Source organism: Westerdykella ornata (genome assembly GCF_010094085.1).
Source record: "Westerdykella ornata strain CBS 379.55 unplaced genomic scaffold EI97scaffold_1, whole genome shotgun sequence".
Classification (NCBI taxonomy): Eukaryota; Fungi; Ascomycota; class Dothideomycetes; order Pleosporales; family Sporormiaceae; genus Westerdykella; species Westerdykella ornata.
In genome coordinates, this window is record NW_022986851.1 from 482643 (window position 1) to 508161 (window position 25519).

The following is a 25519-nucleotide window of genomic DNA, read 5'->3' on the forward strand; positions in this document are numbered from 1 at the left end:
AGGTATAGATTACCAGAACCGACTTTGAGAACCTTCTGCAGCCTGATATAACAAGGCGGAGGAAATTGATAGTTGAAGGACTTCCTTCATAGACTTACCTGCTCTGCTGCCTCCAATTACAAAGGAGTTTGTTATGGACGTGATTGAGCGTAAAAAGAAAGAGGTGATCTCCCTTGACGACAGAAAGCCGGCGCGTCCCGTGCGTGTGTTGGTGATATAGTTGATTGAAGGTGGAGATAGAAGATGTGGTCAAAAACTGTGGAAGCCGTGATTTGTGTGCGTGAATGCACTTCGGGTGTGAGAAAAAAAATTCCCGGTGATGTTGTGGGGAGAAGAGGCGAGGCAGTGACGGTGACAGAAAAGTAAACAAGGCTTGGCATGGGACAAGGCAACTTCACTGCGAGCGCATCGATTAGTCACCTGTACAATGCCTCTCCGTGTATCACGTGTACTGAAGCCAGCCTTGGGGTAGGAGCGAATCTTGGACCCTTCAATTCCGCTGCAGTGCTCTTCCCTGAGGAGGGCAAGCCCAAGATGCTTTAGCATCCGTCAGTGCTATCAACTACCCTCTCTTTATTCTCGGATGTTCTCGTACTCACCGTGGATAGTTTACACCCAACGAAGAATACTATATCCTCAGCTTTATTGAGCGCGCTCGGTCAAACGGCTCGTCCTTTGAATCAGAACGACCCTCACAACTACCCGTTATGACGAATATGCCGCACTGAATATCCCCTTTTGCAGAGATTCGAGATGGACAGTATAATATGGAGAGCTTGATATACCGTCATAACAACCATGAACCGGCGTTGAGAGAGGACAGCTCCAGAACTCATCCTTCCACTAATATTTGGAACAGCTTTCCCCTCATCCTAATATGGGCCACTAGGGCTTGCGCGCCTCAGAACCGAGATTACAGAACGGTATATGCGAAATCCTTTCACGATAAGGCCGGCACCATATATCATCCCTCTATGCAATTGGATATTCTCTGGGCAGGTTGTCAATGCCAGAACAATACCGTAAGACCGTAAGAGACGGGAGTGGGCGGGCTGCATGGGAAGATTAGGAAGCTTCCGCGCATAGTGTATACGGTATATTAACTGCGGTCATTGGCTGAGACCACACTCGATTTCCGTATGCCGCACAAATGTAGGATTATGTCGAAAGTTTTTCATATACTTGGACTCACCAGGCTATCCGAAACCTCACTATGCGGATTTTAAGTAGTTTAGGAGTTTTCCATCAATTCAATCCCCACCCGTTTGCTGCATATTCGACATGATAACTACAGTTTTATACAATAAACAGACCAGTCCCCAACTCCAGCTCTCCTCTCAGCCCTCCTCCTCAGGCTGGCGTTCTGCGAAAAACATTCCCAGCTGCTGAAACTCCTCCGCCGCAGGATCCAGAACAATAGGGGATCCAGGCCCCGTCGCCGGCTCGAAATCTTCCTCCTCTGGCTCTGGGAAGGATTCGTCAAGTTCCCAAGGCTCCAGCAGCTCCGTAGACGCAATTGAATGCTGGTCTATATCGAGGTCTGGTACCTCATCTTCCTCTGGTACTTCGGGCTGCTCCTCGTCGAGGGGAGAGTTCTGGCCTTCGACCTCGCCAGCCGAATCCGCCTCCTCTCCAGCACCCTTCTCTTGCTCCTGCTCCTCCCTTCCCCTCTCCAACGCCCCTTCCCGCCGTTGCCGCTGCTGGGCAGTCTCTGCTTCGAACGCTTGCCAGCGTTGCCCCATGGTGGGGTGTGTCGTAATCAGCCATCCGAGCTCTCGGAAGAACGAGTTCCGCCTCACTCCTGGATCCGTGTAGTCGAAGGCGCGGGTGTAGGAAGGGAACTGTAGACGGGTTAACATTCTGGCATCTGGCATCTCGCTTGAACGACGACTGCACCAGGCGCCAAAGCGCTCGCAGTTGACGAAAAGAAGTTGGAACAAGCTTACAGAGTATCTTCTTCTCCTCTCCATGGCGGCTTCCATCCTGAAGTCAGGCTATAAAATTGATATAGAAGCGCGAGATGTGTGATGGTGTATATAGAATCTGGAGCTTGGTATGACGGTGGTTACGGAGACGAAAGAGGGCCTACGTGAAGGAATTTGAATAATGCGAAGTTGAGCACTCACATGAGTGAGTGAACGACCTCCGGTACCCCAAGGAAAATAACGGCACCTACGTGCCCTACTGCCGCCTCTACCCTACACAGTCGAGGCAGGTCAACGTAGATTAATAGTTTCGTATTGCAGACTCTATATTTGCGAAATAACCCATGAGCAAGCCATGGCCATTACGCGTGCCAAAAATGCAGACGCAGAGCGTGTTGTTTGGGCGTCACGCAGTTACTTGAGATAACGCGTCCGTTGACAAATATCATGACCAAAGCATCAGCTGAACGAATATATATTCCCATGTGCATTACAGAGAATATCCAACCTAAGGGGAAGTTTGTATCTACCAGTACAAGCTGAGGCATATCGCCGCAATCCCGTGCCTGCAACAGCCTGTTCCCCTATGCACGTTGCCCAAGTCCACACTCCCTCCACCGACCAAAAACTAAATCCCCCCAGTAAAAAAACATTCATCTCCGTGACTCGAACTACGCCCCTCCCGCCCAAATCTCAAGCACCAAAATTTCCAAAAAGAAACACACAACATACCTTTGATGAGCCCGGCCGTCCAACCACTCGGCCACTGTCCCGGAGGACAAGGGTAGTGCTATTTGTGCAGATTATATACGAGATGATGGGAAGATTGAGCTTCAGGAGGGTGGTTGGGACAGGCAAACAACTTGAGGCAGGCGCGGTGGTGACGACGCTAACGTGCGCCGCGCTAGTGGATTTGGCATTCACTCAGGCCCCGGCCGCAGTGTGCGCTTCGCAGTGAGGCTAGCCTGCATGCAGAATCATTTCTATGTCTCCTTACAACGTGAAGCCAGTTCCCACTTCTCTCGGACTTACAGCTTTTCCAGATATCCTACACCACCTCACTGTTCCCAGCTCATCACTCGGCGTCCGCCTCCTGCGGCGCTTCTGTTCGCACATCAAGTCCACGGTAAGACGCAATTGTAATCATTGGGCATATTTCTCTGTAAAGAACTAATGCTAAGTAGAGATACAGTCTACATATCAATCGCATAACCGCCGTCTCCGTAGTCCACACCGCCATATACGGAGTTATACGCGTCCAGCTGCCCAACCTCACCTTGGAGCCTCCGAGCAAATCCTGCAAAGCCAAACCGTAACGTCAAGTATAGTACATCCGCGACCTCACTCTATCTTGGCTGCCCTCGCTCCCTTTCATACCTCGTTCAGCTCATCAGACTCGCCTCGCACCCTTCTAGTCCTTGTCTTTCTTTCGAACACAGGAACGAAAGATGGTGTACGTTGGCTTCCTCTCAACAAATGCAAGATCCGGTCAAGCCGTTTTCGAACTTATGTCTGCAGCTACGGGATACGAGGCCGCCAGTCTTGAGCACTGAAAACGCGTTTGCCAAAATTCGTTCGAGGTAACTTGCAGGCAGCTAGAGATGGAGATGGTAGCTAGGATAATCTCACCCCATCACTTTGCGGTGTAGTCTTATCTCACTGAACATAAACATTGAGCGGAGTCATGTCGCTCCTCACCATATCATCCCCCGTATGTACATAATGAAACGCGAGAACTAGAGGCTGAGAAGAGATACGCAAATTTCGCCGCACTATCGGGACACACTGCTGTCCTGGCAGAACCATCAAGGGGAAAGCGTGACTCCAAAAATGCCCACGGTATGATTGTTTACATGTGTGAGAGTTCCGTGTCGCCCGGTATATATCTCCGTCTCTTAAAGACCGCTCCTTGTAGGTACTTTGTCATCTGCTCATATGCCAGCCAATGAACACCAGCTTTTGAGATGCAGATGATCATCCCAAACCTGCCCCTCCGAATACCTACCCGCCATCCGTGGATCCTGCGTCCAAAACCACGAAACCCGTCCCCTCCAAAAAGATCCCCCCCCTTAAGCAGTTATGCTAACAGCAACACCTGTTCCCATTCCTCATAGAGACATGGCCAGATACAACACCGGCAATGGACGATACAAGCAGACGAAAAACCTCTGCACAAGGACATCTCTTCGCCATACCATTTACTTAGTACCGAGATATGCGCCTCTTTTCAGATTGAAGGCACGCTGGTCCTTCAGCCAGCGGCGATAGTCTGCCACACTGCCAATCTTCTCGCCGTAATAGTCGGGGACGGGATTAGCCATGGAGGAAGAGGTGGGGTCGACGCGGTGGCGTTTGATGCGATTGTAGAATTCGCGCTCTTTCTATGGAGTTGTTAGTGGGATTGCTCATGGGAACGTTTTCCATTAGCGGACACTGAAGGCGGAAAGGCTCCTTGAGGGGGGTAAGGATGAGATGGAAATAAAGGTGGTACTTGCATCTTGAAACTCCTTCCTAATTGACGAATATCTCATATTGAACGCCGCATTTCCAAAGAAAGGCCCAATCAACCAGCCAACAGCCAGGAACGCAATTGTACTCAGACCGGTGGTCAGGATAGGATCCAGACCAAGGCTCGTGCTGAGAGCGGTATCATATCCCGCCTGAAGGAAAGACCGCAATCCCACGTATGCTGTGGCGACCGAGCTGATGCTTGAAGCAACAACGCTAATCTTCCTGCGAGTGCGGCGCAGAGTCAGGAAGCGGTTCCAGGTGAGGGATGATGATGTTGCGCTTGGGGACGGGGCGTTCGGTGAAGGGGAGGTCGCGTTTGCAGTGGATGCAAATCGAGCAAATCGAACGACCGGGAAAGCGGCGGATGCAAATAACGGTTGCTGTGTGCGTTGAATCTTGGTTGGACGTGCCGACGTCGTGAATGAAGCGGTGCAAGGGATCAGGCGCACAGGAAAGGCTCCCGTCGGCCGGAGGGAAGGTGCCAGAAGCATTGTCGCAGTTCTTCGGGTTCGAGCCTACGTGACCGGAGACGGAGAAAGTATTGTCGTGTGTGTTGAAGCTTTGAGTGATGAGGTACAAGTAGCTTGGTGCTTGGCGCGCAGGTGCAGAAAGACAAGGGGTCTGCGGGGAGCAGAATTGCACAAGCCCTGCTAAGTGGAAAGGGAAAACGATCAATGAATTGAGAAAAGGGTCAAAATGAAGTAGACTGATTGCAGTGACAAAGGGAAGAATGAGAAAGGGCAATTCTCCCAGGATTCGCAGGGAGTTCCAGCAAACGTCATTCGATTCGGTGATGCGCGCAACGGCTGCTGACTCATCCACAGCACTGATCCATAGCCATAATGTGGAGACAGCAATACGTATACGGTTTCGTCAATGTAAATCTTGAATCCGATGTGCACTTTGCCATAGAAATTATAGTTCAAGACTGAAAGCTCCGATACTAGAACTGCAAATGGTCGCATAATCTTTCCTCTCACCTCCTGCTTAATCGTTCAACATTACATTCAACATCACATGTATGTGGGTATATCTATTGAGAAGGTTTTTACAGGGAGTTGGCAGTCTCCAAACCGTTTTCCGTGTCTCCCTGAAGCCAGGTCTTCAAATGTCGAAATGGAAGAATTTAAAGTGTACAGATCGAATGTAAACACGATACATAAATGCGGTAAATTCGGAAGACTCAGCGCTTGGCGATACGGAGGGAGGATTGAGCGAAGCCGTGCGTTAAAATCGGCAGTCGTGATGGTCAGCCAAAGAACTCTCCTGACACGAGAGACTCCCATGGTTTCCCGGTATCCCAAACTTTCTGCATCAAGGAACGAGCTTTGCGAACCTGGATACTTGTTACTATCATTGCCGAAGCAATAAGCAAAGCAACCTTACCTGCGCAATCCCAAAGCCCTCCACACATCTCAGCCTCTCGATAATCTTCTCCCTCTGGCCTTCGTTCGTAGCCTCGCAACCAGCAGCAAACATTGGGAATAGCAGACATGCCTCAGCAGTACCCCCTCTTCTGACCTTGTAGAGGAGGTGGATGATCTGGCGAACGGCATTTTGGACTTCAGGATCCATTGTAGATTTCCCAAGAACACGCCGGAAGAGATGAATTAGCCCTGCCCAGTGGAACATCTCATTCGCCGCATGGATCTCAATAGTGTCACAGGCCATTTCACTCTCGGTGCTGTCGGCCGCTCTGTGACTGCAACTCTTGATTGTAGGGTTGTTTATCCCATTCTGGAGCTCTCTGCGGACCTTCTCCGCCTGCTCAACAATTTCCGGTGCCGGTTGCCAACCTTCACGAATGTTGCCAGTCTCGTCTATGCGCTGAGGTTCGCATTGCATCGCAAGCTCTGCCACACGAGCCAGTGTACCAACGCAATGGTTAGTAAACCCTGTCAAACAGTCGATCTGGTAGTCCTCGTCCGCGACGGCGTCCTCCGAAGACCAGTAATAAGACGCAAGCGGAAGATCGTTCTTATTCCCACTCAGAGAGCCGAGAACATCTAGATAGGCGAACCATCTCGAAAGGAAGTATGCAACTCGGTCTTGTCCGTTGAGGCTTCTCGGGCCCCCGCGCGCAATGATCATCTGCCGGGCCATTGTGAGATGGTCTTGCCAGGATATCGGAACTTCAAACGTGTTGGGGGACATGATCTCAAGCGAAGCCATCATCAGAGAAGGAGCGAGTGTGGAATTAGATATCTTGTTGCTGTTGGTCAAGGCTGCTCGGAGCTTCGGAAACACATCCTGCACCCATAGTGCGATGCGATTGACAGGTTCGGGATGGTTGAGAAGTCGGGCGCGATGGGATGCGCTGAAGGCGAGAAGGAGGTGTAGTATATTTTCGTCTCTTACAGCCACTGACTTGGTCAGCAATGCTTGTGATCAAGGTAAGCACGACTTACTCTCAGGGAGAATGTGCCTGAATGGGTTCTTCTCACAGTCGTGGGGAACCAGAATGCGAGCTGTGTGATTGAGGAAATGATGGAAGTAGATCAAGTTCATTGGATTCTCAACAAGAAGTGGAGGGAGAGGCTCTAAAGACTTGGGTATTACGATCGGAACTGGATTAGCATAGTACCCGCCTTTGCTGAAGGCCATATGCTTCGCTCTGGTTTCTGCAATTCCATATGGGCCTCCGTCCTCATAGTCCATTGTCTCGCTCGGAGGGGTGAACATCGTAATGGCGTTGTCATCATCATTCTTAGGGATGTCAAGGTCGGGACACCCGCGATCGTAGCCGTAGGTAGTGGTACCATGATCTCGGACGGGTGTTTGTTCATCTGGCAAGGATTCGGGGGTGTAGGCTCGAAACCTATCATCGGACGGTCGTGCTAGCAGCGCTTGCACCGATAGCCGGGGGTCAGCAGTAAAGAATGTTGAGGCTGGTTGTTTCGGCAGTGTTCGGGAACAACCATCTTCAGCGTTCATTGACGAGTTTGATGTCAACGGCATTGCCAGCAAGGGGCTACGGGGTGTAAACGGACGCGTATAAACCATATCGGCAGACCGGCTACGCTGATGCCCCTTGTTCATCATTTCTCTGTACTCCCGAGAAAGTAGACCACTCGACATGGCGTACCCAGATTGGATTGGAGGCAGTAGAGATGGAGGAGAAAGCGGGGCATTCGCATCAATGGTCCTACCGTCGGCGCTAGTAAAACTATCATATGCAGTTGTTGAAGCCACTGGTTGTTCAAGCGCTTGTGAGTATAGAGCAGCATCTGGTTGGAAAGGACCCAGGTTAGGACGCATTCTCTGCGGCGAATGTGGACGCTGGAAAGACTGAAGTTGTCCAAATGGCTCGCTGAATGTCAGTATAGGCGTTGTTTGCGCTTGACTCCTCGCCACTAGCTCAGCTTCAATAATGAAGGAGCCCGATACAGCAGGGGATGCGGCTTCCGACTGTGACCTGACATGACGGATGGATCGGTGGGCGGGCTCAGGGGAATCTGAAGCGGTAGGGGAAATGAGAGGAGCGAGGGTCTCGCCGAACGGATAGTTCAGAATATGCGGACTGTTTGTTTTACTGGAAGGCGCCGAGGTGGTGTTTTCGGGCGTTCTCTTTGTTCGACCTCCCCACGTGAGACGGATACTGTAATCACAGGTTTCGCCATATCGTTCGCAGTTTGCACATCGAGGCTTCTCTTCTCCGCTGCCGCTGTGTTACTCGAGCTTTCCTTTTCTAGACCGTTTTCTCTAGATTACCATTTCACCTTTCGTGCTTTACATGGCCTATAAGAATGTTACGTCAGATCCTTCTCGTCTTCTCTATTAGATCACGAGTCTTTACTTACCAACAACCGGTTCTCGATCTCTTCTTTGGCTCTGCGGCTCCAGGTCTCTTGGGGCGTGGCATTTACTGAATGCTGATATGTATCTTTCGTGATACCTGCGAGGAAACGCTATGAACAGATTTGAATTAAAGTCGGAATATGAATGTTATCCAAAGTAACGAACGACGGCCCATTTATGAAGGGAGGAAGTGCAAAACACAGTAATGTAGCTGACTCCAACGGCTGAGGTTGCAGCTCTCGATATAGAGGAGCGGGGGAGTCAAGACCTCCAAGCTTTGCTTGTGTAGCTTGCGTGCAGATGTCGCGCCCACATTGGGTCCCTGCCACAGCCCTCGAGTCAAAGAAGGCGGTGCGGGACGTGGAAGAGAGAGGGCCAAGTCCTTGCGCAGCCTCCCACCGGAGCGTGCTTCCGGTTTATTTCGAGGGGTGGGTGGATTCTGGAAGGAAGTTTGGTGATGAAAGGGCGGTCGACTTTCCTCGGTAGTGGCCCCTGCGGTGGGTCTTAGTGGTCATCTTCACCTCCGCCGCGTTCCCTTTGTAACCGTAAAACTGTTGAAGTCCTACACCTGGACGTCTCACTTTCCTCTTGTCAGCTTCTCATCGTTCTCCACAAACGTTCCATGCTGCAACAGCGTAGCAACAGACAGAAGGAGCGACCCACATGCCCATTGGGCATACGGCGCGAATTGAATGCCATCCGACACCGCGCTCGCTGCGTCAGTTCATAAGACTAGAGCCCATGCCATGCCATACTTCTCGCCTTCCTGTTCTTCGGCATACAAATACGACGAAATGCAATAACGCGAATGCAGTACCCGCGCGACCGCCCGTCATATTACACCGGTTTAGGCATCAGCCCTATGACACATTATGAGAAAAAATGATGGCTGAGAGCTGAATTGCTGCGACAGAAATATCCCACTGACATGGAACAGGCGTGCTTACCCTAGGGGAACTGCGGATGCCTTCACCGCGTACCTGAGGTTCACCCCGCGGTTTACCCGACAGGGCGTGCGGCTGTGAAATATACGATGTCTGCGCTTGTGAAGCCACACTTGGTATTCTAAATCCTTTGAGAATCTCGACCATCCAGACGAAAGTGTACTCTGCATGATTTGTCCTTGTGTAATCCCTCGACTACCGTAGGAAAGGTAGTGCTCAAACCCCATCAAGTTCTATTCACGGACGGTCCTCGAACAGCTTATCCTAGGGTAATGTAACATGAGTCCAAATATTTCGGCCGCACCGGGCCATTCAACTCATCATCACTCATCACAGTCATCCTTCCCTCATTGAAAATCTCTCGTTCAGATGTCATCTCAACAAGCTTGACATCTCTACCCTTTCGCGACATATTGTGGCACATCGCCATGCCAATGCCAAGAACAATGGAATTGATTCCGGTCAACTGACGTGCCAGCTGCAGCCACATCTAAATATATCTGTGGCGCCACGCCAACGTCCAAAAATCTTTGGTTTCGGTGGTAATTCCGATGTCGAGTTACATCGCTTGGATAACACCTCGTTTTTGTGTCTTGGATGTGAGACTGCATGTTTCGCTTGCTCCACCGCTTCTTCGCGTGGAGGGCAGGGAGGTGGCTTACGGATAAATGAGACCACCGTGAACCAGGCAGTGAGCCAGCTCCAAGAATTTCCGTTTTGGCTCTACATGACAAAATTGCTGGGTTTCATTCCATTCCATACTCATGCCTTATGTGCTGTTAGCAAATTCTGTCGATTCTGCCTCCGCCTTTGCCTTTCCATTAAAACCATCAATAACAGGATAGTTGACATCACTGTATAGTAATAAATCGGGCATCAATTCAGATCAACATTCATACTTGCGCAATGAAAGCATTGGTAGAGTCAGCTTCCTGGTTTGTCCACGTTCCCAGAAGATTCAACGGACAGCATTCTTGGTGCTCCTCCTCTCTCCTCTGGCCTTGTAGGTAAAGCCCCCGACGCTTGCTCTAGGACCGTTTCGTCTTTCCTCCTCCTGATCCGGTAGCTCGCACAATATCCCTCAGGAAGGACTTCATCTTCCCTCTACCTAATCATGGAAGTATACATTCCCAGCAGCCATCACATCACCATACTCTCCTCCATAACCTCCAAAAGACCCAGAAGCCATGGGACCTTGATACCCACCTCGAAAGGCGGGTGGCTACGCCCCGTATGCTTTTTGTGTGGTAGTCGAAGAGGTATTCCGGATGCGGCGAAGCGGTGCTTCGCATTGTCGAGATCGGCGGCTCGAGAGCACATTGTAGGTCGAACTGGTGCATACTGCATTTGCCGTTCCTTAAAACTCAAACTCTGCTGTGTGTTGGCTGCTGCTCAGAGCAAAGACAGGCATTTGTGCATACCAAGTTGGAATTCATGATCTTGGACTCATCGCTGTCTCCAAGTTGGGACAGCCTTGGCCTTCTGGGCTGGCTTTGTGGTCTTCTGCACACCTCCAACGGGTGCGGCAGAACCAGCACGGTTTCGCACCGTACAGCGATAGCGAGGGCAGCAGTGGTTTGAGGACGACCATGCTTCAGGACCTCGTAGAGAGCTTGGGCGAGTTTTCCGGTAGACATGGTGATGGGTTGGTGAATGAGTGAGGCGCAACCTGCCATACTCCTGGTTTCCGGTATATGAGCGGAACGTATCCACCAAGAGCGTGGGGATATCCATGGTAGATCGAAGTTGTCGTCCTTGAGCATCATTGAGTATTTCGCACAAATAGGGTGCTCCCAACAGAAGACTGACCGGCTCAACCATTGAGTTCTTGAGCAACGGATTTTGCAAGGGAAATAATGGCTGGAGGACAGTCTGGGCAAAAGGTGAGAGAGAGGAGAGGCTCCTGGGGTAGAGATAGGCGTCAAGTGAGAAGTCGGGCTTAGGTAAGCCTTTTGCCAAGTGTGAAGGCAAATTCGCCCTCACTGAGCTGTTTCTTTCACTTTGTGCAAGTATGTAGCAGTTACAGTGGGAGTGACAGATTGGTTGTTGTCCCAGCTCATAATACTTTCCAACAATGCCCCGGTTCCTCTTGTAATGGATTCTCCTGGTGATGTAGGCGGCAGAGCGGAGCTTCGATGCTGCTTGGGGATGAAGGGGAGCATCATAGATCATAGGTCAAAGTAGCATTGATTCAGGATAGGAGGACTCATAAGAGTACCACAAACACTATTCTCATTTGCACCAATTCTGAATAGCGGCGTTATCTTGTCAGTTGGTGGTTACTACTGATTCCAAACACTGTTTAAGTTTCGGCGCGGCACGCGCCTCTCACGCTCCAGTTGTCCCGTCAAGGGCTCTTTAGGAACATCAAAAGGCTAACAATACTTTTATGCTATGAAAAACCTCCCTCATTTGAGGCATCAACACTCTTTCCATTGACGCTCGTACAAATGCCTCCAAGCACCCCATCCACTGACCGGCTACTACATTCTCATCCGTCCCCACCGCTCATCTCTAATTTGCCCATTTGCTTGCGCCCAATCCGCCGCGCCCAAAGGTGGAGAATCCTCGTCCTTTGCGCCTAGGAGCAGGAGGAGGCGGCTTCTGTGCCGTTGAGGAGTCTTCCTTCTCTGGATTCTGTGGACTCGTTGTAGTTTCAGCAGTGGACTCCACTGACTGAGTCTGGGTTCCGTTCTGAGCAGCCGCCGCTGGGGCCGCCGGGGCCATCACTGGCGTCGACTCTTCTGTGATGCTTAAAGTAGGAGACGGATGGATAGATGGTTCCGCGACAGACGCAGCGGTCAGAAACGGTGTGGGCGTGTACGGGTCAAGAAATTCATTGGCCATATTCCGGAGCGGGCTTTCCATCGCCTTAGGAGCAGCCGAAAGTGCCTTTTCCTTCTCCTGAGTTCGAGGGCCACCAATATCAAACACTTGCTGGTGTTTTCTCTTTTCATCGCTGGCGCCATTCGATGTCGCCAGAGGTCCCGTTTCTTCTTTCTGCGTGAACTCCACTTTCTCACCATCTCCTCTCGAAAGAATCTCCTCTTGCAGACCATTGCCCAGTCTTGCCTTCAGTTCCACGACTTTCCCGATTGCATCGTTGAGGAGGGCAAGGGTTTCTTCGTTAGAGAATGCAGACTCGCCAGCACCAGCCTTGGCTGCAGGCGTCATCGCAGCTTCTTCCAATCTTCTGGCCAGATCCACGAGTTTCTCGTTGTTAATCTGACGTGTTTCCTGTACGGAGCTCGAGGAGGCCTGTAAATGACCCCTTCCCGTGGGATTGGTGGTTACTGGCTTCACAGTGATTTGCCCTGGATCGGAGGCGATATCCGTAAGGCCGTTGAGTTCGGGTTGCGGCATCGTCGGCGTCGGGAGCGGAAGCTCCTTTCCCTCATTACCGGTTTCTCCTCCACCTGAATTTGTAGTAACTCCTTTGCATTCCGCAGCGGGATCTATCCGAGCAAAGAGCTTGACCTGAGGCCTGGTGATCGTTACCGATGTGGTTTTTGACCCGAAGCGTGAATTCGCTTGTGGTGGAGCGGCAGGATTCTCTGGTGCGTTGAGTTCAGCGCTCGCGATCGGGTAGGTTCGCGGGTCAGCAGGTATTGTGTCAACAGATCCCGGTGTACTATCTAGTTACTGTCAGCAGCTCTTAAACTCTTGCACAAAATTCCAGCGGGTCCACTTACCGCTGCCTGAAGGGAGCTCCAGTCCACCACAGGGATCCGCGAGCCTCACAGTTGTACAACCCGTCCATTTCCCGGTCATATTGAGCTCTATCGCAATCCGAGCCTGGATGCAAAGAGCAACTGACGAATACTGAACCGTATACAGCTCATACGGGACTCCATGCTCGTCACTCAACTGATCCAGTTTCGACATACGCAAATCGCCACCGTTCGGACGATCGAGCAAGTCATAGAAATCTGTGGGTCTGATGATCCAGGCGTCTGGGAGGTTCGAAGGACGAGAGACCCCAAGCACACGCGTCCATCCGCTAACAAAAATCTCCCTGGCCAAGAGTGGGGGTATCACGAGGGCTTGCTCCCTGAGGACGAAGTCCACGGAGAGTCGGTTGCCGTCAACGATGAGCGGTTCATGATGGCAGGCGTTGAAGAATTCTGCGGCGGCTTTGGGCTGGACGAAGACATGAAGGGCTCTGTTCATAGGGTCGGGGGTGGCGGAGTAGAGCATGCCGCATTTTATTTTCTCGACTACGGCGTCGACATCGATGTGGGTTGTGAAGCTCCTGATTCGAATGGGCTTAGCCGTAAGGACTTTGGAGGTCGCTGAAGACATTTGCGGTTGTGTCACAGCTTGCTCTGGATGAAAATTCATGGGTTAGGTAGTCCACAGAAGCAGAACGATATGCTCAAGATGGACTGGCTATCGGACGCGAACAAACAGAGCAGCGAAGTCTTCACGCTGCGACAAGCAGTAAAACGGTCCCCGTCAGAGTACTTTGCGCGCAAAGAGGTTGGTGTTGCCAGAAGGGTGTAGGTCGGGGTCGCTGTTTTGGTTGAGGGAGACCAAGAGGTATGGCCGAGATATATGAAGCCTTGCCAAGATTAGCGGAGCAAGAGTGAAAGGGCTGAAGGCACAGTCCTGCTTGTCATGGGAAATTCGAGTATATTCTTCTTCTTTACGCACATGTTCTAAGTCAAACTGTAAATCCAGGTCTCGTCAAGGCGATTTCAATGCAAGCGGACTGCAGGATCTGTTATATGTAGCCATTGGCTTGCACCTGCATGTGCTCTGGTCATCGTACAGATATCCGCAGCATGTTATGAGACTGTGGCTACCTATGCTTTTTGGAAGGTCACAAGCTGATAAATACATGTAATGCACCAACGAGCGAATAGACTTTACTGTAAAATTTCTTGTCATTCTAAATACATAATGTACATGGACCCATCTGCCAACTCCAAGAATGCGGTCATCGCTACGGAGGTATTCGCGCGGATAGATAAATCCGTAGGTCCCTTGGGAGTTCGATCGAAAGGCAGCCATATATGAAGCACCAGTGCCATAGACATTGATCATGTGTATAGCAAAGAAGAAAGAAAATCTTGGGAAGGTCGAAAAGGTTCAATCCACGCTCAGAAAAGCTGACGAAAATCGTGGCGAGTGCCCCGTCTGATCCGTCTTGGAGTCGATGTGCGAACTGGGTAAGTCGTATGTGCCGAAGCAATGCTGGTCGAGGACCTCCTTGAGAGTCCAATGACCATCAAGCCGTACCAGAGGGGAACCATTCTGCGAGGGCAGCAGTAACAAGTCTCTTATACGATCGAAAACATCGAGCACCGACAGTGGAAAGGACTCCCCTCGATCCTGGCATAAGAATTTTCCCTGGCCTTGCTCGAGCGGAATCCTTTCCACTGCCGGTGTTCGATGTTCTCGATCAGCGCGATCAGCCCGTTTACTTCCGCAAAGTTTGCGAATGCATACAATCTCGAAGTCATCGTAAAGTCAACGCTGGAGATAGATGAAGTCGTATGTGCCGAAGTACGGTTGAGCCCAGAAGCCTTCACAATGGGTGTTCATCAGAACACAGCTTGCAGCTCGTTAGCGGACTATTCCACAAGATGAAGGCGCTCAAGCAGACAGTACCTGGAGATATTCTGTGCCTCGTCATTCACAAAGACAGCATCCGTGCATTCGTGTAACTCCAGGTTTGATTGGGAGGAGAGTGGCGGCACATTCTCAACCCGGTAACCAGAAATGGCTTTTTCCATCTCCGCCTGGTCCGTCGAAACGGGCATGACGCTCGGCGTACTGAATCGAGGCTCCGCCTCTCGATCTTCGCGGACATAGACCAGTCGGCCCACCAGATTCTGGTTGCTAAGGTGCTTGTCGCCAGTCACTTCGATAAAAGCCCCTTCAATCCTGAGTTAGCGGACGGCGGAGAGCTTGGCCGTAGTCAACATACAATAGTAGGGTACCTCGCCCATGGGGTTCCAAACGACCCTCATGCTGCAACAAGCCAAAGCTGCTTCGAAGTTGCTAGGTAGGTAGAAGGTGCTAGATAGATTCGAATGGGAGTGTGTGATGAAAGCTGTAAGTGAAGGGGGTGCAGAGTTTTTTAAGTCCGCCTGGCAAACGCTGGGTGGTGAAGCAGTGTCGCTTGCTTACATAATAACAGGTGCCTGGGAGTGAAGAGACCTTCTCGCAGGTTCCAAGTGGCTAGCATGCCTTGCAATCTCTCTCACTGTAAGAACAACCCTGGTATTCACTCACATAGTGGTTGTAGGGGTGGTTGGGAGGCATTGCGGTGAGGGCACGTTCACTGTCTCCACAGTCATCAGCGGTGAACGCCGGCGGGGAAACACCTTCACAGGGGAGCCGTAGAATGTCAATCTCGTGCCCAGAAAAGCAAAAAGAAGCTCCTTTTATTCTCTTCCGTCGGGTTTCGAACCTGGGGCCAACAGGAAAAAAAAATATCGTACAACAGGATAAGAATACAACCAACAACCAACACGCCAACGCACCAACACGCCACCACACTAAGAGCCCAGCTCTTGTGTGGTGGCAGTAATTCTCTCAAAATAGGCGCATTATATAGCAAAATAAGGGTTGCTGAGGGAGGTGAACGTCCTGCAAGACAATGGTGTTGGGGTGATTGTGTTGAGGTAGCTCCGCGACAGTGGGGGCATGTGCCTTAGGCGTAAATGTGTATATGTGTCTGCGATCTCCGAAATAGATTTCAATAGCCGATGATCTAGAAGATAAGGCTACTCCATGTGTTTTTACTACCCTCATTGCCCTCCTGCTCAAGAGCGGTTTAGTTTCTGCTCTCTGATTCTCCTATGCCTGTGGAAGTTGGCTCTGCTCCGGTGACCATGAAATTGGCAAACGACGAGGATGATCTTCAGCAATCTATAATCTACATACACGGGTTCAGCAGAGATAGAGTAAGTTGAAGGACAAATCCGAGAAGGCGCGTGGTAGACTTCAAAGAGCCAAATCATCGTCGGACTGTTACAAAAGAGGTATGCATTTGTTTTCATTATGCTGATGTCTGGCCTGACAGTCATAGCTGGCTACTGCGCGCGAATTACTGGCTGACAACTGTAACTCCTCGCTGTGCTTAATGCCGTGGAAGATAACAGTCCACAGCAGAGATAATGGACCCGTTCTACATATGGCTCCTCATCTCCAACCTTGCATGGCGGACTCTAGCAACGCCAATACCCCACCCTCAGAAGAACATTTCCCTCAGCAGACGCAGAGTATCACTCGGGTCCTTGACCGCATGCCCAATAGTTCTCTTATCATCGTATATCTCCCAATCATTCCCGCCGGGATACGCCTTGTCCCCAAAGAAATGGATCGTCGTATACTCTACTCCATCGGGTCTGTCCTTCTCCGCCTCAATGTGTCTCAAGCAGTAAGTCTTGTCCCATCCCGTCGGGAACACGTCGAAAGATATTTGGCCGCCGATGGAGTACGTGAGACCGAGGTCCGGAAACGCCTCCTTGAGCTTTTGGACCATAGTGGTGCGGATGCCGTGCTCCTTGTCGTACTTCTCGTAAGTGTTGCGTTCTTCGGTGGACGCGTTGCGGCCGATCGGAGAGACGTTGATCATGCCGTTGCGGAATTCAATGAAGGTGCCGCGCTTCACGGGAATGTCAAGGTCGGCAATGTAGTGGAGGATGCTGGACAAAAGGTGTCAGTAGGACGGATAAAGGGTCTTCACAACCCAGATACACGTACAACTTCACCAACTCCTTATACTTCTCCTCTCCAATCCATTCAATGAAGCTCGATCCTGCAAGCTGCTCGCCTAAACGGTATGCGGTGAGACCGTTCTCAGCGAAGCAGAAGTCGAAGAGGGAGGTCACGTCGACGTTCGCCGAGCCCATTTGTTCCTGTTGCTTAGGCAGGTTGGAGCCGCCGACAAATCCAATTGCGACTTTGTGACGGAGCTCAGACAGGGTCTGGAGCATTTCTGGCGTAATGCCCTATTGCGTGAAAGTGAGTTTATTTATTTGCCTTCGGGATGTCCAAAGGGACTTCCAAGCTCAGTGGACCGCGTGCTACTAGACCTTACATACCTGACGGGGAATTGTGAGTGTATTGTCCACATCGAAAAGGAGAACGGTATTCTTGATGGGACGCTGGTTAAGGGGAGGGTAAACAGCCCCAGCAGACGCCATTTTGGAATTTCGGCGAGAAGGTGAAGGAGCAAAGCGAGGGCAGGAAATTGAATGAGGGACTATTGAATATAAAGACTTTGAAGCGACCAGACGAGTAAGGAAGGGGTGGCGGACGCGTGGGTCAGGGTCTCGATATTCTGGCGGGGACGTTGCTTCCTGCGGGGATTATGGTCTCACCGCCGAAACGTGGGGTGCGAACTAGCCGTGTTCCGCCACGCTTTGGATCCTGGAGACGCCACAGGCCGGGGCCTTGATGAATTAGACACGGGCAGTACAGGAGTACGTTTGTCTATTGATGAGGTTATACTCCGTATTACAGAGTACGATAAATCTCCTTCTACTTAGTCGATGTCTCCACACTGATCTGTCTTTGTGAGTATACTACTGCAACGCGAGGAGCCACTATTCCAGCATGGTATAGCTTCCGCCCGCTCCGTCGGATTCAGATGAGGTTGGATGGCTGCCACAAGACCTCCAATTGCTTCCGAATGCAGACACGGAGATGCATATTTGCCGTTAGGCTCTGAGACACAGAAGTGGTTCAGGCGAAACGTCATTATAATTGGTTGTCTTGTCATATCCCATGATGCTAAGAGTGGGTGGTGTCGACCATATCTGAGAAGATTCTATCCATGCAAAGCCGGCGCAACTCATGATCATCAATCATACCTTTTGCCCTCCGTCTTTTGTGCTCTCCATAAAGTGAAACTTCCCGCTGTAGGAATACCTTCATCCTTCTTCTTATCACATACCGTGGGTCCCAGGCCTCATTTCTTGAGCGCAACCCTAGCCTTGTGTGCGGCGAGAGCACCAGACAGATTGTACTGGGAGCCGATTCCCTCAACACGGTGAGTAGAGTTGAGGTTCTTTACGAGAGTGATTTGGAAGCAGGTTGCTGTTCCCTGGCGGGAAGCGATCGTCGAGTAGGCGAGGAAGTATTCCCAGATCTGATTCGTGTCAACTTTCGCCGTAGCACAAATACATGAATGGCATCACTTACCCGAAACCAGCGATCTCCGTATTTCGCCTTCACCTTATCCTTGTTGGCGAGCCAGTTTCTGTACCAGCGCCAGAGGGTGGCTGAGTAGTGCACGCCAATGGTATCCACATGCTTGACCTCGAAGCCAGCACCCTCAAGTTTGTCGACAACAAATCCAAGGGGAGTAGAAGCATCGGCCCCAGGGAAGACATACTTGTTCATGAAGAGACCCCAGGTGAAATCCTCAAACTGCCAAGCCTTGCGAAGACCGGCGATCTGGAGGAAGAAGACACCGTCATCATCAAGCATGTCGTAGACCTGCGAACAGAAGGATCCGAAATGACGAACACCGACGTGCTCCGCCATTTCAAGACACGTAATCTTATTGTACTTGCCCTCTGGGACCGGGATATCGCGATAATCCATGCATAGAATCTTGGACTGTTCTTCGGGGACGCCAGCCGCCCTCAAGCCTCGGTTACCCCATGCTGTCTGATTGCGGCCGAGGGTAACACCGGTAACATGGGCGCCATAGTGTGTGGAGGCAAAGCGGGCAAGAGTGCCCCATCCGCAGCCGATGTCGAGCATGCGCTCGCCCTTCTGGAGCTCAATCTTCTCGCACACAACGCCCATTTTGTTTTCTTGAAGCTCCTCGAGCGTCTCTTCACGGGTGGGGTCAGATATGATGCCGGCTGTGTAGATCATTGGCTTGCCGAGGAACCAGGCGTAGAAATCATCTCCGCGGTCGTAGTGGTCGCGGACCTGCTCTTCATCTGGAGACTTGGTAGCAATTTGGACAGTACATACGGAATGTCAACAACGAACCTTGAGAGCGGGTGTGCATGATTAGCTCGGGGATAAAGGCAAAGAGGAAATGCTTGATGTTTCCGATAGTAAACCGGAAGTTGCACCAGTCATGCCTCCACTCCAAGATCTCCAGAGCATCTCCATTGAAAGAGACGTCGCCATCAAAGTACTTCTCATAGAAAGTCTGCATAGGGATGGTGGTCCTGCCGCGGTACTTCTCACGATCCTCCTCCTTGTGAAAGGTCAAGTAGTGCTCAATGGGCTTGCCAGGGAATTTGGCCTTATCGTTCTTGCGGGGGGCATATTCGGACGTAATGATCCAGAACGCAGCAAGTAGAGGCAGGTCCAGAATAAGGGCGAAGAAAAGGAAGGTCTTGAACCCCCCGCCAAGCTTCCAGGAGGTGTATGCCGGAACCAGAGTGAGAAGGGAAATGAGCAAAGGATTCGAGAAGGAGTCGGCTCCATTGCCTTCTGCTGGCAAAGGAGCATTGGCGATGGTGGGATACTGTAGTTTGCCCGAGTCAGCATACCCTCAATTTTGAAAGCGCAATATGATATGGCTCGAGGGGTGGGGGTTTGCAATTGGCCGGTATGGCGGAAGAACTCACGTCTGTTGTTTTGACACCACAATCAAATGATGGCTTGGTGGGTGACGGCGCCGGAGGCGTGTCAATCCATTCGAATTGGTTGTCCGACTCGGAGGAACCCATCCTGCAGGAGATTCTGAATTTTGCAAGATGGTTCAAGAGGGAGGGATGGCTCGAGGGTTTTGGTGGGCATATGCCAAGCAGCAGGAGCTGTGTGGAGACGCGCCCCTACCTACTGTGCACTAAGCGACCCAAGCTCCCGAAACAAGGGGCACCAGCAAGATTGGACCATAGTGCACGCACGTGGTGAAGTCATCCCATGTCCCGAGGTCGCGTTTAGTACCTACATACACACTAATTCCTATAAGGGGGGGATTGGAAGTGCTATATTGAGAGCCAGTCCACAATGGAAGGGAGCGCGAGAATCTGCAGCTTAAAATATTGACTAGTACCTCTGTATTCGGGTACAAGCAATCACGCAAGCAGCAAGCGCTTCACCTGATTTCTCATATAGATGTCAACCCCGACTGATTCCAAATACGCTTCTATCCCTCCGTATCTCGCATGGATGTGCCGATGAACCAGTTCAACAACATCAGGAGGGACGCTTGCAAAGTGCTCTGAAAGTCCAATGCTTGCAATTTCCTTCAACCGCTCCTGCCTCTCGGGTTCCAATGCTGGACCCGATAACATGTAATCATAGGTAATCGCATCTTCACTGACACCCAGCAGAAAGAGGACGAGCATGATGACCAACCCGGTTCGATCTTTCCCCTGCGTGCAATGCACGAATACAGGGAGGTTTTGCTCATCCGTCAGGACTTCGAAGAATTTCCGAACCTCCTTGGTGCATACATCCAGAGACTCCGTTGCAAGGCCGCTGAGGCCCATTGATTCCATGTGCGGCGCGAGGATTTTGACAGCGTCAAGTCGATATCCGAAAAGCATGAGCACAATGAGCCAGAAGAACTCGAGCCAGGACAGCTTGGAAATCAGCATGCGGGAAAAAGCAGAGCCGTTGAAGTTGATATCATGATACTTGATTCCAGGAATCTTCAGGGGCTTCGCAACATCTTCGTTCGATTGTGGGACTGCGGCAGAGGTTCTGATTCTGGCATCGCGTCGCCTCGCTTGTTCGATATGTTCTGTTTTGGTCCTCAAATCCACTATGCTTTTTATTTTATAATCCTTCAATAGGCGCTGTTTATCTTGGAACGACGCCTCATCTGGAAAGGTTAGCTCGAATAAGTATCTTCCAGCGGGTGCTTGTAGACACATACCAGGACGGGCACCTCGGAACAGGATCCCAGTCCTCAAAGGCTGTCGAGCGGTGTTTTCCCCAAAAGAGCTCGAGGGCTTGTATCCATTGATGATGGCTCCAACATCTCGGAAGTTAGGGATGGTTGTTAACTGGGTTGGCGGGGTATTCGGTGTGTGGGCTAATGGAGCACTGCTAGCATAGTAGATTGATCGTTCTGCGCTGGGTAGTAGAGTCTGGTCGCCCACGTGCATTTTATTTCTCCGGATAGAAAGGAGTATTCCGTCTCTTCTCACATCCGACTGAACAACCCTGTGTACTTCTATTCCGAGTTAGGTAGATTACCCTGATTACGCCACTCGAGCACTGTGGAAAGGTGATTGTACCTGGACAGAGGCGCCGTCAAGAAGCAAAAAAGAGCCAATTAGAAGGTTAATAACACTTGCGCGCAGCGCGCACGGTCGTGTTCAGTCGGACGTGAGAAGAGGCAGTAGGGTGATGGAGCCCAGGCTTTGGCTGTTGATAGAATCAGGGCCTGGAATGGGGTGGACCCTGGCCGCCATGCCCAGAACTGGGCCTCCGAACACGGACTGGTCTTGTGCAGACGGCCCCGGGGATCCCGAACGTTGATCACACCCCCAGTGACATCATGAGCCTCTACGCACCAACCTCTGGTATCATCATCATACTCCTCCTCAACTATGGCGTTTGCTTCTCCACGCTCTATCGCTGCGCGGCCCTCCACTGTGCCACGCTTATGGTCCTTTCACCATCCCCGGACTTGACTCTTGAAGGCCACCAGAGGCAGTGCATCCGCTTCGTAAGCAATACGCGCATCAATGGCTACTCAGACAGAGACGGCGCAACAGGGACCTAATCCACAAAACCCACGCCATGATACGGATAACGCTGTCGAAACGATGGGTCTGCGTTGTCCCGATTCTTCGGCCCACAAGACAAAGGACACTTCTCAAGACCATGCCTCCGCCCCTGCTTTGAATCCCAGCACTCTTTCGCAAGTGTCCACGCAAAGAGAAATGAATCCTCTTGGTCCAGATGGAAGGCTGTCCACAGCAAGTAAGCAGAATCTCTGTTCTGCTCTATTCACTGCCGTCACCTAAGCCATCTCCGCTCCGCCCACTTCTCCTTTTGGCCCGTCCCAGCTGACAGTCAAAGGTGCCGCAGCGAGTTTGAAGCACGCGCGCGCCCACGAACTTCCTAGCTTTCCTGTTGTCGGTATAGACACTCACATATCCGCCAACACTGCCGCGAACCTTGCGCACGCAAACAGAAAGAGCCCTGAGTGGTGGAAGCCTGAACGTTCTCCAGCAGCAGGCAGAGCCGCCCTCATCGCGAAGGACTACAAGATGCCACCTCTTTGGCAGCCCGAGCCTAGCGCTGCTGGATCAAAAGCTGCAGTGCTTGCTCACAAAGGCAGCATCAATGTGGATCGCCGGATGCCGGAGCTTAGTGTGCGTGGCACCTCAGCGGCGAACTTGGCCGTGCAGAGACAAAGGGCCGTTCCTGAAGCGGATTACGGGTATGCTGAACACGAAGATGGTGGTTCCTCGGTTGCTGCGCCAGGAGCGGTTCCCCCCTCTAGACGACCACGGGCAAAGTCAACCCCTGAGCAACCTGCAATCTATCCTGATGCTGAGATCTCAGAAAAGAACGCGCTCAACGCCGCTACAGTGGCTCATAGGCCCTCAACGAAAACCACCTCTATGCCTTCGGATCGTTTCGGCTCTGACGCAATGGAGGCTGCTCGCATACAGCATGCGAGGGTCTCTAGAGACATGTATACTGCGACCCCTCCCGTGTCCGTCGAAGTCGAGGAGAAGAGAAGGCAAGATGCACTGCGGGCCTCCGCGGTATCTATGGCGAGAAAGATGTACGACCCTAAGCACCCGCAGACCGGTCAGCCTCCAGATGTAAGAGAACAGGCTATGAAATACATTAGTATTCAGGAAGCTGCTCAAAAGCTCGCAGCCGAACGGTTGGCCAAGATCGGCTTCGACGAGGAGGCGGCGTACCGTAGTTATTACGGCTACGAGAAGCCGGCTCGGACCAGACTCTCGCTCCGGCTTGGTCGTAGACGTGCCTCTACCAGTTCTGAACTGGTCGATTCGGATGACGAAGATGAACTCCAATCATGGAAGATACGCTCTCAAATGTCTCAGTTCAACCAGAAGTTGGCCGAAGTGGATGAGAAGAAACGGGCGCAGGACAGGAAGCAGCTGCTCGCTGCAGCACTACGTAATGTCCAGGCGGAGATGGAAAGCCTAGACAAGAAAGTCTTTGAGCAGACCGGTTATATGTCGCCCTCAATGGTTGAAGAACGGTATGCCCGGGCTCGTGCCAAAGCGGCAGCAGAGAGTGAGGCGCGGATGGAGGATCGGGGAAAGGTGTACGTTGGGCATGGAAAATTCATGTCTCAGGCGGAGATTGATGCCATCGCTCTCGCTAAGGTCCAACCAACTCTGGACGAGATCACCGAAAAGACTGAGAAACGCAGAGCTGAGGAAGAAGAGCGACGTCTCGAGCTAGAAGAGAAGAAAAGGGAACAGCGCATTGAGAAGGAGAGAGCTGCTGAGATCAAAGCCGAAGAGAAACGCTTCAGACGTGAGCATCTACAACCTGAGAGAGGTACGGTTCTCGTGCTAACAATTACAGGCGAGGAGAAACTAGCCGCCAAAGAGCGAAGTGCGGCAGAGAAGGCGGCAGAGAAAGAGATGAAGTCGATAGAGAAAGAGAAGACGGCGACTGAGGACGAGAGTAAGCCGGAAGAGAGCGGAAGGAAGGCCGAGGAGGAGCATGTTGCCACGGAAGCGCAGTACAAGGAGGAGCAGGTGGAAGAGGCTGTCGTGGCAGCGTCGGCACCTCCTCCCGCGACAATGACGGAGGAAGTCACAGCGATTGAAGGAGTTTCTGGCGAGGGCCCGCACGCAGTCGGTGTTGCAGGTGAACCAGTGACGCAGACTGAGGCCGAAGAGGGGTCTGCGGAGGGCGCTGTTCCGACGTCTCCACCAGAGCCCACCAGTCCGCCGTCCGAGTCCAGGGGCTTCAAAGGCTTGTTCAACAAATTCAAACGACGTTCACGGCTCGCCCCGGCACCCGCTGCGTCTGAAACGCCAGGTTTTATCGGCGGGGCAGCCCTTCGCCAGCCACCCACGCAGTCAGATCAAGATGCCACTCCGTCTATTCCTCGGTCGGCTGAGCAACAGCAACCACAAGTCCCGCCCGTTTCGTCCGGACCGGATGTGGGCCGTAGTCCATCGACACAGCGACCGGGTACGACCAGTCCTGGGCCCGCCGGGGTCAATGATGAGGAACGGGAGTCTAGGGATGGGTTCGACGAGGAGCTTGCTCCACCGCCGAAGTTGCCAGCGCAGGAAGTACAAACCGGGCGGGAGGAAAGTCCCAAACGGGACTCCAGATTCCGTGAAGTTGGCATCTAGGTGTCGAGAGCAACGCCGGATGGGCATCGATGCCGTGTCTCCCGCCAAAATTGTGTCTGGTACGACGGGAGCCTCTCTTTCTCTACCCACAGGTAGAGGGTGGCCTGGGTGTCATAATATCATTTTCCATGACTGGAATGGAAGTTGTAATAGTGGCGTTTGGTTTTCCTGTACAAACAGGCTGACTTTTCCACTCCTCCACCGATATAAGTATTGATCGAGTTTGAACATATCTTCGCGAGTAATAGTCCTGCAGCATACCGGCCAGTCAACGTCATGCCTTGGCGATAGGGTGGCTCCGGAATAGTGCCTAGTCGTTTATTAGGAGACCAACCGGAATCTAGAGAAAACCAGCTGAGCTAATCGTGAAGCTAGCACGGAGTATTGTCCAAATAGATATAAATAATGATACCGTGTCTTTACTTTTATTAACGCATCCATCTCCACCAGCACATTTCCATCTTTGAAGGCGCCGACCATTCGCATGCAGAGAAATACCAAGCGCGCCCGCCTATCTGAGTTAGCGCCCATGGCATCAAGGAAACTTCGATTATGTTTCTTCCTTTCATCGAAACGTGCAAAGCTCGAGGACTGCTGCGTAAAGAGCCTGCGGTGACTACTCCAGTCGCTGAATGGGTTAAGCCGCCAAGGTTGCACTTCCAAAGCGGGAGGTCCACCAACCGAGGATCCCTCACGGCACTCCAGGGCTGGGTTGGGGCAGCGGCTGAGCTGGCTGCGTTTCATTGGCGTCGTCGGCGCTCCCTCCCTGCGAATTCTGTGTGGCGCCCCATGTTTCAGAGGGCTGCTTGGCCAGTGATGGGTCGCGGAAGGGTGGTGAAGAGCAAAAGCTGCCAAACTGGTTTTGGAATCCCGGCCTGGTTGGATCTTGTCCAGGTGCATTCCACGTCAGAACACCTGCAGAACATCCACCAACACCGCGCCCCTCACTCTGGACTCGCCCTCGATCGCTGAAATATAGAGCATCTTCCCCCAACAACTTCGCTGCCCTGCTTCCTGATGGATGGAGGCGTCATTCGCTGATAGGCGCACGCAACCCGCACCCGCAAGGCCATCCAATCGCACCACCCTTTAA

At 51.8% G+C, this 25519-nt stretch overlaps 12 protein-coding genes across 12 annotated transcripts; 2 read left to right on the plus strand and 10 right to left on the minus strand.

Annotated features, from left to right (window-relative positions):
• Positions 1-1337: 1337 nt before the first annotated feature.
• On the minus strand, positions 1338-1982 carry EI97DRAFT_438196 (uncharacterized protein; the record flags this gene model as incomplete). Its single annotated transcript, XM_033799477.1, has 1 exon — positions 1338-1982. The coding sequence occupies one exon, from the start codon at positions 1980-1982 to the stop codon at positions 1338-1340; it is 645 nt and encodes a 214-aa protein (XP_033658283.1).
• Positions 1983-2910: 928 nt separating this feature from the next.
• Positions 2911-3874, plus strand: EI97DRAFT_438197 (uncharacterized protein; the record flags this gene model as incomplete). The annotated part of the gene is made up of 5 exons (XM_033799478.1): positions 2911-3051; positions 3118-3378; positions 3444-3505; positions 3575-3636; positions 3666-3874. The coding sequence occupies 5 exons, from the start codon at positions 2911-2913 to the stop codon at positions 3872-3874; spliced, it is 735 nt and encodes a 244-aa protein (XP_033658284.1).
• Positions 3875-4123: 249 nt separating this feature from the next.
• On the minus strand, positions 4124-4927 carry EI97DRAFT_367719 (Pam17-domain-containing protein; the record flags this gene model as incomplete). The annotated part of the gene is made up of 2 exons (XM_033795103.1): positions 4124-4302; positions 4417-4927. 2 exons carry the CDS (start codon positions 4925-4927, stop codon positions 4124-4126), a joined length of 690 nt encoding a protein of 229 aa, XP_033658285.1.
• A 758-nt stretch (positions 4928-5685) lies between these two features.
• On the minus strand, positions 5686-7370 carry EI97DRAFT_367760 (C6 zinc finger domain-containing protein; the record flags this gene model as incomplete). The annotated part of the gene is made up of 4 exons (XM_033795106.1): positions 5686-5772; positions 5823-6527; positions 6570-6799; positions 6845-7370. The coding sequence occupies 4 exons, from the start codon at positions 7368-7370 to the stop codon at positions 5686-5688; spliced, it is 1548 nt and encodes a 515-aa protein (XP_033658286.1).
• Positions 7371-10055: 2685 nt separating this feature from the next.
• EI97DRAFT_428854 (uncharacterized protein) lies at positions 10056-11055 on the minus strand (the record flags this gene model as incomplete). The annotated part of the gene is made up of 2 exons (XM_033797305.1): positions 10600-11055; positions 10056-10549 (listed from the first exon to the last, which is right to left on the minus strand). Coding segments are annotated over exons 1-2 (571 nt in total), but the record flags the coding sequence as incomplete, so codon positions are not given.
• Positions 11056-11692: 637 nt separating this feature from the next.
• EI97DRAFT_438200 (uncharacterized protein) lies at positions 11693-13519 on the minus strand (the record flags this gene model as incomplete). Its single annotated transcript, XM_033799479.1, has 2 exons — positions 11693-12813; positions 12871-13519. The coding sequence occupies 2 exons, from the start codon at positions 13517-13519 to the stop codon at positions 11693-11695; spliced, it is 1770 nt and encodes a 589-aa protein (XP_033658288.1).
• Positions 13520-14650: 1131 nt separating this feature from the next.
• EI97DRAFT_454002 (uncharacterized protein) lies at positions 14651-15153 on the minus strand (the record flags this gene model as incomplete). Its single annotated transcript, XM_033800496.1, has 3 exons — positions 14651-14735; positions 14792-15059; positions 15111-15153. 3 exons carry the CDS (start codon positions 15151-15153, stop codon positions 14651-14653), a joined length of 396 nt encoding a protein of 131 aa, XP_033658289.1.
• Positions 15154-16229: 1076 nt separating this feature from the next.
• EI97DRAFT_428857 (phosphomannomutase-like protein) lies at positions 16230-17374 on the minus strand. The gene is made up of 3 exons (XM_033797306.1): positions 17236-17374; positions 16895-17142; positions 16230-16836 (listed from the first exon to the last, which is right to left on the minus strand). Exons 1-3 carry the CDS (start codon positions 17335-17337, stop codon positions 16380-16382), a joined length of 807 nt encoding a protein of 268 aa, XP_033658290.1. The 5' UTR covers positions 17338-17374; the 3' UTR covers positions 16230-16379.
• Positions 17375-17689: 315 nt separating this feature from the next.
• On the minus strand, positions 17690-19893 carry EI97DRAFT_428858 (S-adenosyl-L-methionine-dependent methyltransferase). Its single transcript, XM_033797307.1, has 4 exons — positions 19732-19893; positions 19142-19628; positions 18338-19089; positions 17690-18284 (listed from the first exon to the last, which is right to left on the minus strand). The coding sequence occupies exons 1-4, from the start codon at positions 19831-19833 to the stop codon at positions 18105-18107; spliced, it is 1521 nt and encodes a 506-aa protein (XP_033658291.1). The 5' UTR covers positions 19834-19893; the 3' UTR covers positions 17690-18104.
• A 269-nt stretch (positions 19894-20162) lies between these two features.
• EI97DRAFT_428860 (uncharacterized protein) lies at positions 20163-21479 on the minus strand. The gene is made up of 3 exons (XM_033797308.1): positions 21355-21479; positions 20991-21290; positions 20163-20936 (listed from the first exon to the last, which is right to left on the minus strand). The coding sequence occupies exons 2-3, from the start codon at positions 21220-21222 to the stop codon at positions 20185-20187; spliced, it is 984 nt and encodes a 327-aa protein (XP_033658292.1). The 5' UTR covers positions 21223-21290; positions 21355-21479; the 3' UTR covers positions 20163-20184.
• Positions 21480-21616: 137 nt separating this feature from the next.
• EI97DRAFT_428861 (uncharacterized protein) lies at positions 21617-24854 on the plus strand. The gene is made up of 3 exons (XM_033797309.1): positions 21617-22045; positions 22145-23590; positions 23642-24854. Exons 1-3 carry the CDS (start codon positions 21808-21810, stop codon positions 24424-24426), a joined length of 2469 nt encoding a protein of 822 aa, XP_033658293.1. The 5' UTR covers positions 21617-21807; the 3' UTR covers positions 24427-24854.
• On the minus strand, positions 24588-25478 carry EI97DRAFT_7498 (uncharacterized protein). Its single transcript, XM_033803048.1, has one exon. It carries the CDS (start codon positions 25324-25326, stop codon positions 24748-24750), a length of 579 nt encoding a protein of 192 aa, XP_033658294.1. The 5' UTR covers positions 25327-25478; the 3' UTR covers positions 24588-24747.
• Positions 25479-25519: the final 41 nt, after the last annotated feature.

Excerpts from the sequence above, each read along its gene's own strand:
- EI97DRAFT_428857 (XM_033797306.1), bottom strand. The coding sequence starts at position 17,337 with ATGGCGTCTGCTGGGGCTGTTTACCCTCCCCTTAACCAGCGTCCCATC. Across the intron at positions 17,143-17,235 it reads CACTCACAATTCCCCGTCAG|GGCATTACGCCAGAAATGCT; the intron begins GTATGTAAGGTC and ends TTCACGCAATAG. Across the intron at positions 16,837-16,894 it reads TATAAGGAGTTGGTGAAGTT|CATCCTCCACTACATTGCCG; the intron begins GTACGTGTATCT and ends CCTTTTGTCCAG.
- EI97DRAFT_428858 (XM_033797307.1), bottom strand. The coding sequence starts at position 19,833 with ATGGGTTCCTCCGAGTCGGACAACCAATTCGAATGGATTGACACGCCT. Across the intron at positions 19,629-19,731 it reads GTGGTGTCAAAACAACAGAC|TATCCCACCATCGCCAATGC; the intron begins GTGAGTTCTTCC and ends GGCAAACTACAG. Across the intron at positions 18,285-18,337 it reads ACGGAGATCGCTGGTTTCGG|ATCTGGGAATACTTCCTCGC; the intron begins GTAAGTGATGCC and ends GACACGAATCAG.
- EI97DRAFT_428860 (XM_033797308.1), bottom strand. The coding sequence starts at position 21,222 with ATGCACGTGGGCGACCAGACTCTACTACCCAGCGCAGAACGATCAATC. Across the intron at positions 20,937-20,990 it reads GTTCCGAGGTGCCCGTCCTG|ATGAGGCGTCGTTCCAAGAT; the intron begins GTATGTGTCTAC and ends TAACCTTTCCAG.
- EI97DRAFT_428861 (XM_033797309.1), top strand. The coding sequence starts at position 21,808 with ATGGCTACTCAGACAGAGACGGCGCAACAGGGACCTAATCCACAAAAC. Across the intron at positions 22,046-22,144 it reads TGGAAGGCTGTCCACAGCAA|GTGCCGCAGCGAGTTTGAAG; the intron begins GTAAGCAGAATC and ends TGACAGTCAAAG. Across the intron at positions 23,591-23,641 it reads CGAAGAGAAACGCTTCAGAC|GCGAGGAGAAACTAGCCGCC; the intron begins GTGAGCATCTAC and ends TAACAATTACAG.
- EI97DRAFT_7498 (XM_033803048.1), bottom strand. The coding sequence starts at position 25,326 with ATGCACCTGGACAAGATCCAACCAGGCCGGGATTCCAAAACCAGTTTG.